At 45.2% G+C, this 17952-nt stretch overlaps 2 protein-coding genes across 2 annotated transcripts in view; one reads left to right on the top strand and one right to left on the bottom strand.

Annotated features, from left to right (window-relative positions):
• The window catches only part of LOC143784222 (uncharacterized), a 45853-nt gene extending 45513 nt beyond the window's left edge, over positions 1-340 (bottom strand). The window contains exon 1 of the mRNA XM_077272201.1: positions 317-340. The gene's annotated coding sequence lies outside the window, so the exon portion shown is untranslated. The remainder of the gene's footprint in view (positions 1-316) is intronic.
• A 69-nt stretch (positions 341-409) lies between these two features.
• Positions 410-17952, top strand: part of LOC143785096 (guanylate-binding protein 3-like) — a 62749-nt gene continuing 45206 nt past the window's right edge. Inside the window, exon 1 of the mRNA XM_077273768.1 lies at positions 410-470. Coding sequence (XP_077129883.1) covers positions 425-470 — 46 coding nt within the window. The 5' untranslated portion in view covers positions 410-424. The remainder of the gene's footprint in view (positions 471-17952) is intronic.

Genomic DNA, 17952 nt, shown 5'->3' with positions numbered 1-17952 from the left:
GTAGATGTCACCTGCAGTCCTATGTAACACCACAGATAACACAGTGATAACTCTCTGAGTACAGATAATGTAGGATATGTCCCCTGCAGTCCTATGTAACACCACAGATAGCATAGTGATAACTTTCTAAGTACAGATAATGTAGTAGATGTCACCTGCAGTCCTATGTAACACCACAGATAACACAGTGATAACTCTCTGAGTACAGATAATGTAGTAGATGTCACCTGCAGTCCTATGTAACACCAGAGATAAAACAGTGATAACGTACAGCTAATTTGGTAGATGTCGCAGTTACAGAATATGTAAATGTTACCTTCAGTATTAAGTAACCACCACCCACTAAGCAGTGAGATATACTAATGCTCACACAGCTCTTTATGATGAAGACTGAAAGTGAAAGAGCTTAAAACACTGAAAAATAATGATCTCAGTTCATAAGCGACAAAAGCCGACAGCGAAAACTTTAGGTAAGTAACTACATCGCCCAGTACCACTCCTCCTGTATATATACACTGCACAGTACCACTCCTCCTGTATATATACACTGCACAGTACCACTCCTCCTGTATATATACACTGCACAGTACCACTCCTCCTGTATATATACACTGCACAGTACCACTCCTCCTGTATATATACACTGCACAGTACCACTCCTCCTGTATATATACACTGCACAGTACCACTCCTCCTGTCCTGTATATATACACTGCACAGTACCATTCCTCCTGTATATATACACTGCACAGTACCACTCCTCCTGTATATATACACTGCACAGTACCACTCCTCCTGTATATATACACTGCACAGTACCACTCCTCCTGTCCTGTATATATACACTGCACAGTACCATTCCTCCTGTATATATACACTGCACAGTACCACTCCTCCTGTATATATACACTGCACAGTACCACTCCTCCTGTATATATACACTGCACAGTACCACTCCTCCTGTCCTGTATATATACACTGCACAGTACCACTCCTCCTGTATATATACACTGCACAGTACCCTCCTCCTGTCCTGTATATATACACTGCACAGGACCACTCCTCCCGTCCTGTATATATACACTGCACAGTACCACTCCTCCTGTATATATACACTGCACAGTACCACTCCTCCTGTATATATACACACTGTACAGTACCACTCCTCCTGTATATATACACACTGTACAGTACCACTCCTCCTGTCCTGTATATATACACTGCACAGTACCACTCCTCCTGTATATATACACTGCACAGTACCACTCCTCCTGCCCTGTATATATACACTGCACAGTACCACTCCTCCTGTATATATACACACTGTACAGTACCACTCCTCCTGTCCTGTATATATACACTGCACAGTACCACTCCTCCTGTATATATACACTGCACAGTACCACTCCTCCTGCATATATACACACTGTACAGTACCACTCCTCCTGTCCTGTATATATACACTGCACAGTACCACTCCTCCTGTATATATACACTGCACAGTACCACTCTTCCTGTCCTGTATATATACACTGCACAGTACCACTCCTCCTGTCCTGTATATATACATTGCACAGTACCACTCCTCCTGCCCTGTATATATACACTGCACAGTACCACTCCTCCTGTATATATACACTGCACAGTACCACTCCTCCTGTATATATACACACTGTACAGTACCACTCTTCCTGTCCTGTATATATACACTGCACAGGACCACTCCTCCTGTACTGTATATATACACTGCACAGTACCACTGCTCCTGTCCTGTATATATACACTGCACAGGACCACTCCTCCTGTACTGTATATATACACTGCACAGTACCACTCCTCCTGTATATATACACTGCACAGTACCACTCTCCCTGTATATATACACTGCACAGTACCACTCCTCCTGTGTGTATACACTGCACAGTACCACTCCTCCTGTATATATACACTGCACAGTACCACTCCTCCTGTCCTGTATATATACACTGCACAGGACCACTACTCCCGTCCTGTATATATACACTGCACAGTACCACTCCTCCTGTCCTGTATATATACACTGCACAGTACCACTCCTCCTGTCCTGTATATATACACTGCACAGTACCGCTCCTCCTGTCCTGTATATATACACTGCACAGTACCACTTCTCCTGTCCTGTATACATACACTGCACAGTACCACTCCTCCTGTATATATACACTGCACAGGACCACTCCTCCTGTCCTGTATATATACACTGCACAGTACCACTCCTCCTGTATATATACACTGCACAGTACCCTCCTCCTGTCCTGTATATATACACTGCACAGTACCATCACGCCCCTGTATATATGCACTGCACAGTACCGCTCCTCTTCTATATATACACTGCACAGTACCACTCCTCCTGTATATATACACTGCACAGTACCACTCCTCCTCTATATATACACTGCACAGTACCACTCCTCCTGTCCTGTATATATACACTGCACAGGACCACTCCTCCCGTCCTGTATATATACACTGCACAGTACCACTCCTCCTGTATATATACACTGCACAGTACCACTCCTCCTGTATATATACACACTGTACAGTACCATTCCTCCTGTCCTGTATATATACACTGCACAGTACCACTCCTCCTGTATATATACACTGCACAGTACCACTCCCCCTGTATATATACACTGCACAGTACCACTCCTCCTGTGTGTATACACTGCACAGTACCACTCCTCCTGTATATATACACTGCACAGTACCACTCCTCCTGTCCTGTATATATACACTGCACAGGACCACTACTCCCGTCCTGTATATATACACTGCACAGTACCACTCCTCCTGTCCTGTATATATACACTGCACAGTACCGATCCTCCTGTCCTGTATATATACACTGCACAGTACCACTTCTCCTGTCCTGTATACATACACTGCACAATACCACTCCTCCTGTATATATACACTGCACAGGACCACTCCTCCTGTCCTGTATATATACACTGCACAGTACCACTCCTCCTGTCCTGTATATATACACTGCACAGTACCACTCCTCCTGTATATATACACTGCACAGTACCACTCCTCCTGTCCTGTATATATACACTGCACAGGACCACTCCTCCCGTCCTGTATATATACACTGCACAGTACCACTTCTCCTGTATATATACACTGCACAGTACCACTCCTCCTGTCCTGTATATATACACTGCACAGTACCACTCCTCCTGTATATATACACTGCACAGTACCCTCCTCCTGTCCTGTATATATACACTGCACAGTACCACTCCTCCTGTATATATACACTGCACAGTACCACTCCTCCTGTCCTGTATATATACACTGCACAGGACCACTCCTCCTGTATATATACACTGCACAGTACCCTCCTCCTGTCCTGTATATATACACTGCACAGTACCATCACGCCCCTGTATATATGCACTGCACAGTACCGCTCCTCTTCTATATATACACTGCACAGTACCACTCCTCCTGTATATATACACTGCACAGTACCACTCCTCCTCTATATATACACTGCACAGTACCACTCCTCCTGTCCTGTATATATACACTGCACAGGACCACTCCTCCCGTCCTGTATATATACACTGCACAGTACCACTCCTCCTGTATATATACACTGCACAGTACCACTCCTCCTGTATATATACACACTGTACAGTACCACTCCTCCTGTCCTGTATATATACACTGCACAGTACCACTCCTCCTGTATATATACACTGCACAGTACCACTCCCCCTGTATATATACACTGCACAGTACCACTCCTCCTGTGTGTATACACTGCACAGTACCACTCCTCCTGTATATATACACTGCACAGTACCACTCCTACTGTCCTGTATATATACACTGCACAGGACCACTACTCCCGTCCTGTATATATACACTGCACAGTACCACTCCTCCTGTCCTGTATATATACACTGCACAGTACCACTCCTCCTGTCCTGTATATATACACTGCACAGTACCGCTCCTCCTGTCCTGTATATATACACTGCACAGTACCGCTTCTCCTGTCCTGTATACATACACTGCACAGTACCACTCCTCCTGTATATATACACTGCACAGGACCACTCCTCCTGTCCTGTATATATACACTGCACAGTACCACTCCTCCTGTCCTGTATATATACACTGCACAGTACCACTCCTCCTGTATATATACACTGCACAGTACCACTCCTCCTGTCCTGTATATATACACTGCACAGGACCACTCCTCCCGTCCTGTATATATACACTGCACAGTACCACTTCTCCTGTATATATACACTGCACAGTACCACTCCTCCTGTCCTGTATATATACACTGCACAGTACCACTCCTCCTGTATATATACACTGCACAGTACCCTCCTCCTGTCCTGTATATATACACTGCACAGTACCATCACGCCCCTGTATATATGCACTGCACAGTACCGCTCCTCTTCTATATATACACTGCACAGTACCACTCCTCCTCTATATATACACTGCACAGTACCACTCCTCCTGTCCTGTATATATACACTGCACAGTACCACTCCTCCTGTCCTGTATATATACACTGCACAGGACCACTCCTCCCGTCCTGTATATATACACTGCACAGTACCACTCCTCCTGTATATATACACTGCACAGTACCACTCCTCCTGTATATATACACACTGTACAGTACCACTCCTCCTGTCCTGTATATATACACTGCACAGTACCACTCCTCCTGTAGATATACACTGCACAGTACCACTCCCCCTGTATATATACACTGCACAGTACCACTCCTCCTGTGTGTATACACTGCACAGTACCACTCCTCCTGTATATATACACTGCACAGTACCACTCCTCCTGTATATATACACTGCACAGTACCACTCCTCCTGTCCTGTATATATACACTGCACAGTACCGCTCCTCCTGTATATATACACTGCACAGTACCACTCCTCCTGTCCTGTATATATACACTGCACAGTACCACTCCTCCTGTCCTGTATATATACACTGCACAGGACCACTACTCCCGTCCTGTATATATACACTGCACAGTACCACTCCTCCTGTCCTGTATATATACACTGCACAGTACCACTCCTCCTGTCCTGTATATATACACTGCACAGTACCACTCCTCCTGTCCTGTATATATACACTGCACAGTACCGCTCCTCCTGTCCTGTATATATACACTGCACAGTACCACTTCTCCTGTCCTGTATACATACACTGCACAGTACCACTCCTCCTGTATATATACACTGCACAGGACCACTCCTCCTGTCCTGTATATATACACTGCACAGTACCACTCCTCCTGTCCTGTATATATACACTGCACAGTACCACTCCTCCTGTATATATACACTGCACAGTACCACTCCTCCTGTCCTGTATATATACACTGCACAGGACCACTCCTCCCGTCCTGTATATATACACTGCACAGTACCACTTCTCCTGTATATATACACTGCACAGTACCACTCCTCCTGTCCTGTATATATACACTGCACAGTACCACTCCTCCTGTATATATACACTGCACAGTACCCTCCTCCTGTCCTGTATATATACACTGCACAGTACCATCACGCCCCTGTATATATGCACTGCACAGTACCGCTCCTCTTCTATATACACTGCACAGTACCACTCCTCCTCTATATATACACTGCACAGTACCACTCCTCCTGTATATATACACTGCACAGTACCACTCCTCCTGTCCTGTATATATACACTGCACAGGACCACTCCTCGTGTCCTGTATATATACACTGCACAGTACCACTCCTCCTGTTTATATACACTGCACAGTACCACTCTTCCTGTCCTGTATATATACACTGCACAGTACCACTCCTCCTGCCCTGTATATATACACTGCACAGTACCACTCCTCCTGTATATATACACTGCACAGTACCACTCCTCCTGTATATATACACACTGTACAGTACCACTCCTCCTGTCCTGTATATATACACTGCACAGTACCACTCCTCCTGCCCTGTATATATACACTGCACAGTACCACTCCTCCTGTATATATACACTGCACAGTACCACTCCTCCTGTATATATACCCACTGTACAGTACCACTCTTCCTGTCCTGTATATATACACTGCACAGGACCACTCCTCCTGTACTGTATATATACACTGCACAGTACCACTCCTCCTGTATATATACACTGCACAGTACCACTCCTCCTGTATATATACACTGCACAGTACCACTCCCACTGTATATATACACTGCACAGTACCACTCCTCCTGTGTGTATACACTGCACAGTACCACTCCTCCTGTATATATACACTGCACAGTACCACTCCTCCTGTCCTGTATATATACACTGCACAGAACCACTACTCCCGTCCTGTATATATACACTGCACAGTACCACTCCTCCTGTCCTGTATATATACACTGCACAGTACCACTCCTCCTGTCCTGTATATATACACTGCACAGTACCACTTCTCCTGTCCTGTATACATACACTGCACAGTACCACTCCTGCTGTATATATACACTGCACAGGACCACTCCTCCTGTCCTGTATATATACACTGCACAGTACCACTCCTCCTGTCCTGTATATATACACTGCACAGTACCACTCCTCCTGTATATATACACTGCACAGTACCACTTCTCCTGTATATATACACTGCACAGTACCACTCCTCCTGTATATATACACTGCACAGTACCACTCCTCCTGTATATATACACTGCACAGTACCACTCCTCCTGTATATATACACTGCACAGGACCACTCCTCCTGTATATATACACTGCACAGTACCTCTCCTCCTGTATATATACACTGCACAGTACCACTCCTCCTGTATGTATACACTGCACAGTACCACTCCTCCTGTATATATACACTGCACAGTACCACTCCTCCTGTATATATACACTGCACAGTACCACTCCTCCTGTATATATACACTGCACAGTACCACTCCTCCTGTCCTGTATATATACACTGCACAGTACCACTCCTCCTGTCCTGTATTTATACACTGCACAGTACCACTCCTCCTGTATATATACACTGCACAGTACCACTCCTCCTGTATATACACTGCACAGTATCACTCCTCCTGTACTGTATATATACACTGCACAGTACCACTCCTCCTGTATATATACACTGCACAGTACCACTTCTCCTGTATATATACACTGCACAGTACCACTCCTCCTGTATATATACACTGCACAGGACCACTCCTCCCGTCCTGTATATATACACTGCACAGTACCACTTCTCCTGTCCTGTATATATACACTGTACAGTGCCACTCCTCCTGTATATATACACTGCACAGCACCACTCCTCCTGTATATATACACTGCACAGTACCGCTCCTCCTGTGTATATATATATACACTGCACAGTACCACTCCTCCTGTATATATACACTGCACAGTACCACTCCTCCTGTATATATACACTGCACAGTACCACTCCTCCTGTATATATACACTGCACAGTACCACTCCTCCTGTATATATACACTGCACAGTACCACTCCTCCAGTCCTGTATATATACACTGCACAGTACCACTCCTCCTCTATATATACACTGCACAGGACCACTCCTCCTGTCCTGTATATATACACTGCACAGTACCACTCCCCCTGTATATATACACTGCACAGTACCACTCCTCCTGTATATATACACTGCACAGTACCACTCCTCCTGTCCTGTATATATACACTGCACAGTACCACTCCCCCTGTATATATACACTGCACAGTACCACTCCTCCTGTATATATACACTGCACAGTACCACTCCTCCTGTCCTATATATATACACTGCACAGTACCACTCCCCCTGTATATATACACTGCACAGTACCACTCCTCCTGTATATATACACTGCACAGTACCACTCCTCCTGTCCTGTATATATACACTGCACAGTACCACTCCTCCTGTATATATACACTGCACAGTACCACTCCTCCTGTCCTGTATATATACACTGCACAGTACCATTCCTCCTGTATATATACACTGCACAGTACCACTCCTCCTGTATATATACACTGCACAGTACCACTCCTCCTGTATATATACACTGCACAGTACCACTCCTCCTGTCCTGTATATATACACTGCACAGTACCACTCCTCCTGTATATATACACTGCACAGTACCCTCCTCCTGTCCTGTATATATACACTGCACAGGACCACTCCTCCCGTCCTGTATATATACACTGCACAGTACCACTCCTCCTGTATATATACACTGCACAGTACCACTCCTCCTGTATATATACACACTGTACAGTACCACTCCTCCTGTCCTGTATATATACACTGCACAGTACCACTCCTCCTGTATATATACACTGCACAGTACCACTCCTCCTGCCCTGTATATATACACTGCACAGTACCACTCCTCCTGTATATATACACACTGTACAGTACCACTCCTCCTGTCCTGTATATATACACTGCACAGTACCACTCCTCCTGTATATATACACTGCACAGTACCACTCCTCCTGCATATATACACACTGTACAGTACCACTCCTCCTGTCCTGTATATATACACTGCACAGTACCACTCCTCCTGTATATATACACTGCACAGTACCACTCTTCCTGTCCTGTATATATACACTGCACAGTACCACTCCTCCTGTCCTGTATATATACATTGCACAGTACCACTCCTCCTGCCCTGTATATATACACTGCACAGTACCACTCCTCCTGTATATATACACTGCACAGTACCACTCCTCCTGTATATATACACACTGTACAGTACCACTCTTCCTGTCCTGTATATATACACTGCACAGGACCACTCCTCCTGTACTGTATATATACACTGCACAGTACCACTGCTCCTGTCCTGTATATATACACTGCACAGGACCACTCCTCCTGTACTGTATATATACACTGCACAGTACCACTCCTCCTGTATATATACACTGCACAGTACCACTCTCCCTGTATATATACACTGCACAGTACCACTCCTCCTGTGTGTATACACTGCACAGTACCACTCCTCCTGTATATATACACTGCACAGTACCACTCCTCCTGTCCTGTATATATACACTGCACAGGACCACTACTCCCGTCCTGTATATATACACTGCACAGTACCACTCCTCCTGTCCTGTATATATACACTGCACAGTACCACTCCTCCTGTCCTGTATATATACACTGCACAGTACCGCTCCTCCTGTCCTGTATATATACACTGCACAGTACCACTTCTCCTGTCCTGTATACATACACTGCACAGTACCACTCCTCCTGTATATATACACTGCACAGGACCACTCCTCCTGTCCTGTATATATACACTGCACAGTACCACTCCTCCTGTATATATACACTGCACAGTACCCTCCTCCTGTCCTGTATATATACACTGCACAGTACCATCACGCCCCTGTATATATGCACTGCACAGTACCGCTCCTCTTCTATATATACACTGCACAGTACCACTCCTCCTGTATATATACACTGCACAGTACCACTCCTCCTCTATATATACACTGCACAGTACCACTCCTCCTGTCCTGTATATATACACTGCACAGGACCACTCCTCCCGTCCTGTATATATACACTGCACAGTACCACTCCTCCTGTATATATACACTGCACAGTACCACTCCTCCTGTATATATACACACTGTACAGTACCATTCCTCCTGTCCTGTATATATACACTGCACAGTACCACTCCTCCTGTATATATACACTGCACAGTACCACTCCCCCTGTATATATACACTGCACAGTACCACTCCTCCTGTGTGTATACACTGCACAGTACCACTCCTCCTGTATATATACACTGCACAGTACCACTCCTCCTGTCCTGTATATATACACTGCACAGGACCACTACTCCCGTCCTGTATATATACACTGCACAGTACCACTCCTCCTGTCCTGTATATATACACTGCACAGTACCGATCCTCCTGTCCTGTATATATACACTGCACAGTACCACTTCTCCTGTCCTGTATACATACACTGCACAGTACCACTCCTCCTGTATATATACACTGCACAGGACCACTCCTCCTGTCCTGTATATATACACTGCACAGTACCACTCCTCCTGTCCTGTATATATACACTGCACAGTACCACTCCTCCTGTATATATACACTGCACAGTACCACTCCTCCTGTCCTGTATATATACACTGCACAGGACCACTCCTCCCGTCCTGTATATATACACTGCACAGTACCACTTCTCCTGTATATATACACTGCACAGTACCACTCCTCCTGTCCTGTATATATACACTGCACAGTACCACTCCTCCTGTATATATACACTGCACAGTACCCTCCTCCTGTCCTGTATATATACACTGCACAGTACCATCACGCCCCTGTATATATGCACTGCACAGTACCGCTCCTCTTCTATATATACACTGCACAGTACCACTCCTCCTCTATATATACACTGCACAGTACCACTCCTCCTGTCCTGTATATATACACTGCACAGTACCACTCCTCCTGTCCTGTATATATACACTGCACAGGACCACTCCTCCCGTCCTGTATATATACACTGCACAGTACCACTCCTCCTGTATATATACACTGCACAGTACCACTCCTCCTGTATATATACACACTGTACAGTACCACTCCTCCTGTCCTGTATATATACACTGCACAGTACCACTCCTCCTGTATATATACACTGCACAGTACCACTCCCCCTGTATATATACACTGCACAGTACCACTCCTCCTGTGTGTATACACTGCACAGTACCACTCCTCCTGTATATATACACTGCACAGTACCACTCCTCCTGTATATATACACTGCACAGTACCACTCCTCCTGTCCTGTATATATACACTGCACAGGACCACTCCTCCTGTATATATACACTGCACAGTACCCTCCTCCTGTCCTGTATATATACACTGCACAGTACCATCACGCCCCTGTATATATGCACTGCACAGTACCGCTCCTCTTCTATATATACACTGCACAGTACCACTCCTCCTGTATATATACACTGCACAGTACCACTCCTCCTCTATATATACACTGCACAGTACCACTCCTCCTGTCCTGTATATATACACTGCACAGGACCACTCCTCCCGTCCTGTATATATACACTGCACAGTACCACTCCTCCTGTATATATACACTGCACAGTACCACTCCTCCTGTATATATACACACTGTACAGTACCACTCCTCCTGTCCTGTATATATACACTGCACAGTACCACTCCTCCTGTATATATACACTGCACAGTACCACTCCCCCTGTATATATACACTGCACAGTACCACTCCTCCTGTGTGTATACACTGCACAGTACCACTCCTCCTGTATATATACACTGCACAGTACCACTCCTACTGTCCTGTATATATACACTGCACAGGACCACTACTCCCGTCCTGTATATATACACTGCACAGTACCACTCCTCCTGTCCTGTATATATACACTGCACAGTACCACTCCTCCTGTCCTGTATATATACACTGCACAGTACCGCTCCTCCTGTCCTGTATATATACACTGCACAGTACCGCTTCTCCTGTCCTGTATACATACACTGCACAGTACCACTCCTCCTGTATATATACACTGCACAGGACCACTCCTCCTGTCCTGTATATATACACTGCACAGTACCACTCCTCCTGTCCTGTATATATACACTGCACAGTACCACTCCTCCTGTATATATACACTGCACAGTACCACTCCTCCTGTCCTGTATATATACACTGCACAGGACCACTCCTCCCGTCCTGTATATATACACTGCACAGTACCACTTCTCCTGTATATATACACTGCACAGTACCACTCCTCCTGTCCTGTATATATACACTGCACAGTACCACTCCTCCTGTATATATACACTGCACAGTACCCTCCTCCTGTCCTGTATATATACACTGCACAGTACCATCACGCCCCTGTATATATGCACTGCACAGTACCGCTCCTCTTCTATATATACACTGCACAGTACCACTCCTCCTCTATATATACACTGCACAGTACCACTCCTCCTGTCCTGTATATATACACTGCACAGTACCACTCCTCCTGTCCTGTATATATACACTGCACAGGACCACTCCTCCCGTCCTGTATATATACACTGCACAGTACCACTCCTCCTGTATATATACACTGCACAGTACCACTCCTCCTGTATATATACACACTGTACAGTACCACTCCTCCTGTCCTGTATATATACACTGCACAGTACCACTCCTCCTGTAGATATACACTGCACAGTACCACTCCCCCTGTATATATACACTGCACAGTACCACTCCTCCTGTGTGTATACACTGCACAGTACCACTCCTCCTGTATATATACACTGCACAGTACCACTCCTCCTGTATATATACACTGCACAGTACCACTCCTCCTGTCCTGTATATATACACTGCACAGTACCGCTCCTCCTGTATATATACACTGCACAGTACCACTCCTCCTGTCCTGTATATATACACTGCACAGTACCACTCCTCCTGTCCTGTATATATACACTGCACAGGACCACTACTCCCGTCCTGTATATATACACTGCACAGTACCACTCCTCCTGTCCTGTATATATACACTGCACAGTACCACTCCTCCTGTCCTGTATATATACACTGCACAGTACCGCTCCTCCTGTCCTGTATATATACACTGCACAGTACCACTTCTCCTGTCCTGTATACATACACTGCACAGTACCACTCCTCCTGTATATATACACTGCACAGGACCACTCCTCCTGTCCTGTATATATACACTGCACAGTACCACTCCTCCTGTCCTGTATATATACACTGCACAGTACCACTCCTCCTGTATATATACACTGCACAGTACCACTCCTCCTGTCCTGTATATATACACTGCACAGGACCACTCCTCCCGTCCTGTATATATACACTGCACAGTACCACTTCTCCTGTATATATACACTGCACAGTACCACTCCTCCTGTCCTGTATATATACACTGCACAGTACCACTCCTCCTGTATATATACACTGCACAGTACCCTCCTCCTGTCCTGTATATATACACTGCACAGTACCATCACGCCCCTGTATATATGCACTGCACAGTACCGCTCCTCTTCTATATACACTGCACAGTACCACTCCTCCTCTATATATACACTGCACAGTACCAGTCCTCCTGTATATATACACTGCACAGTACCACTCCTCCTGTCCTGTATATATACACTGCACAGGACCACTCCTCGTGTCCTGTATATATACACTGCACAGTACCACTCCTCCTGTTTATATACACTGCACAGTACCACTTTTCCTGTCCTGTATATATACACTGCACAGTACCACTCCTCCTGCCCTGTATATATACACTGCACAGTACCACTCCTCCTGTATATATACACTGCACAGTACCACTCCTCCTGTATATATACACACTGTACAGTACCACTCCTCCTGTCCTGTATATATACACTGCACAGTACCACTCCTCCTGCCCTGTATATATACACTGCACAGTACCACTCCTCCTGTATATATACACTGCACAGTACCACTCCTCCTGTATATATACCCACTGTACAGTACCACTCTTCCTGTCCTGTATATATACACTGCACAGGACCACTCCTCCTGTACTGTATATATACACTGCACAGTACCACTCCTCCTGTATATATACACTGCACAGTACCACTCCTCCTGTATATATACACTGCACAGTACCACTCCCCCTGTATATATACACTGCACAGTACCACTCCTCCTGTGTGTATACACTGCACAGTACCACTCCTCCTGTATATATACACTGCACAGTACCACTCCTCCTGTCCTGTATATATACACTGCACAGAACCACTACTCCCGTCCTGTATATATACACTGCACAGTACCACTCCTCCTGTCCTGTATATATACACTGCACAGTACCACTCCTCCTGTCCTGTATATATACACTGCACAGTACCACTTCTCCTGTCCTGTATACATACACTGCACAGTACCACTCCTGCTGTATATATACACTGCACAGGACCACTCCTCCTGTCCTGTATATATACACTGCACAGTACCACTCCTCCTGTCCTGTATATATACACTGCACAGTACCACTCCTCCTGTATATATACACTGCACAGTACCACTTCTCCTGTATATATACACTGCACAGTACCACTCCTCCTGTATATATACACTGCACAGTACCACTCCTCCTGTATATATACACTGCACAGTACCACTCCTCCTGTATATATACACTGCACAGGACCACTCCTCCTGTATATATACACTGCACAGTACCTCTCCTCCTGTATATATACACTGCACAGTACCACTCCTCCTGTATGTATACACTGCACAGTACCACTCCTCCTGTATATATACACTGCACAGTACCACTCCTCCTGTATATATACACTGCACAGTACCACTCCTCCTGTATATATACACTGCACAGTACCACTCCTCCTGTCCTGTATATATACACTGCACAGTACCACTCCTCCTGTCCTGTATTTATACACTGCACAGTACCACTCCTCCTGTATATATACACTGCACAGTACCACTCCTCCTGTATATACACTGCACAGTATCACTCCTCCTGTACTGTATATATACACTGCACAGTACCACTCCTCCTGTATATATACACTGCACAGTACCACTTCTCCTGTATATATACACTGCACAGTACCACTCCTCCTGTATATATACACTGCACAGGACCACTCCTCCCGTCCTGTATATATACACTGCACAGTACCACTTCTCCTGTCCTGTATATATACACTGTACAGTGCCACTCCTCCTGTATATATACACTGCACAGCACCACTCCTCCTGTATATATACACTGCACAGTACCGCTCCTCCTGTGTATATATATATACACTGCACAGTACCACTCCTCCTGTATATATACACTGCACAGTACCACTCCTCCTGTATATATACACTGCACAGTACCACTCCTCCTGTATATATACACTGCACAGTACCACTCCTCCTGTATATATACACTGCACAGTACCACTCCTCCTGTCCTGTATATATACACTGCACAGTACCACTCCTCCTCTATATATACACTGCACAGGACCACTCCTCCTGTCCTGTATATATACACTGCACAGTACCACTCCCCCTGTATATATACACTGCACAGTACCACTCCTCCTGTATATATACACTGCACAGTACCACTCCTCCTGTCCTGTATATATACACTGCACAGTACCACTCCCCCTGTATATATACACTGCACAGTACCACTCCTCCTGTATATATACACTGCACAGTACCACTCCTCCTGTCCTATATATATACACTGCACAGTACCACTCCCCCTGTATATATACACTGCACAGTACCACTCCTCCTGTATATATACACTGCACAGTACCACTCCTCCTGTCCTGTATATATACACTGCACAGTACCACTCCTCCTGTATATATACACTGCACAGTACCACTCCTCCTGTCCTGTATATATACACTGCACAGTACCACTCCCCCTGTATATATACACTGCACAGTACCACTCCTCCTGTATATATACACTGCACAGTACCACTCCTCCTGTATATATACACTGCACAGTACCACTCCTCCTGTATATATACACTGCACAGTACCTCTCCTCCTGTATATATACACTGCACAGTACCACTCCTCCTGTATATATAATATTGCACAGTACCACTCCTCCTGTCCTGTATATATACACTGCACAGTACCACTCCTCCTGTATATATACACTGCACAGTACCACTCCTCCTGTCCTGTATATATACACTGCACAGTACCACTCCTCATGTCCTGTATATATACACTGCACAGTACCACTCCTCCTGTATATATACACTGCACAGTACCACTCCTCCTGTATATATACCCTGCACAGTACCACTCCTCCTGTATATATACACTGCACAGTACCACTCCTCTTGTGTGTATATATACACTGCACTGTACCACTCCTCCTGTATATATACCCCGCACAGTACCACTCCTCCTGTCCTGTATATATACACTGCACAGTACCGCTCCTCCTGTCCTGTATATATACACTGCACAGTACCACTCCTCCTGTCCTGTATATATACACTGCACAGTACCACTCCTCTTGTGTGTATATATACACTGCACTGTACCACTCCTCCTGTCCTGTATATATATACACTGCACAGTACCACTCCTCCTGTATATATACACTGCACAGTACCACTCCTCCTGTCCTGTATATATACACTGCACAGTACCACTCCTCCTGTATATATACACTGCACAGTACCACTCCTCCTGTATATATACACCGCACAGTACCACTCCTCCTGTCCTGTATATATACACTGCACAGTACCACTCTTCCTGTCCTGTATATATACACTGCACAGTACCACTCCTCCTGTATATATACACTGCACAGTACCACTCCTCCTGTATATATACACTGCACAGTACCACTCCTCCTGTATATATACACTGCACAGTACCACTCCTCCTGTATATATACACTGCACAGTACCACTCCTCCTGTATATATACACTGCACAGTACCACTCCTCCTGTATATATACACTGCACAGTACCACTCCTCCTGTATATATACACTGCACAGTACCACTCCTCCTGTATATATACACTGCACAGTACCACTCCTCCTGTATATATACACTGCACAGTACCACTCCTCCTGTATATATACACTGCACAGTACCACTCCTCCTGTATATATACACTGCACAGTACCACTCCTCCTGTATATATACACTGCACAGTACCTCTCCTCCTGTATATATACACTGCACAGTACCACTCCTCCTGTCCTGTATATATACACTGCACAGTACCACTCCTCCTGTATATATACACTGCACAGTACCACTCCTCCTGTATATATACACCGCACAGTACCACTCCTCCTGTCCTGTATATATACACTGCACAGTACCACTCTTCCTGTCCTGTATATATACACTGCACAGTACCACTCCTCCTGTATATATACACTGCACAGTACCTCTCCTCCTGTATATATACACTGCACAGGACCACTCCTCCTGTCCTGTATATATACACTGCACAGTACCACTCCCCCTGTATATATACACTGCACAGTACCACTCCTCCTGTATATATACACTGCACAGTACCACTCCTCCTGTCCTGTATATATACACTGCACAGTACCACTCCCCCTGTATATATACACTGCACAGTACCACTCCTCCTGTATATATACACTGCACAGTACCACTCCTCCTGTCCTATATATATACACTGCACAGTACCACTCCCCCTGTATATATACACTGCACAGTACCACTCCTCCTGTATATATACACTGCACAGTACCACTCCTCCTGTCCTGTATATATACACTGCACAGTACCACTCCTCCTGTATATATACACTGCACAGTACCACTCCTCCTGTCCTGTATATATACACTGCACAGTACCACTCCCCCTGTATATATACACTGCACAGTACCACTCCTCCTGTATATATACACTGCACAGTACCACTCCTCCTGTATATATACACTGCACAGTACCACTCCTCCTGTATATATACACTGCACAGTACCTCTCCTCCTGTATATATACACTGCACAGTACCACTCCTCCTGTATATATAATATTGCACAGTACCACTCCTCCTGTCCTGTATATATACACTGCACAGTACCACTCCTCCTGTATATATACACTGCACAGTACCACTCCTCCTGTCCTGTATATATACACTGCACAGTACCACTCCTCCTGTCCTGTATATATACACTGCACAGTACCACTCCTCCTGTATATATACACTGCACAGT

This window comes from Ranitomeya variabilis, chromosome 7 (assembly GCF_051348905.1).
Source record: "Ranitomeya variabilis isolate aRanVar5 chromosome 7, aRanVar5.hap1, whole genome shotgun sequence".
Classification (NCBI taxonomy): Eukaryota; Metazoa; Chordata; class Amphibia; order Anura; family Dendrobatidae; genus Ranitomeya; species Ranitomeya variabilis.
Note: the sequence above shows the minus strand (reverse complement) of the source record. Positions and strands in the feature narration are given on the sequence as shown.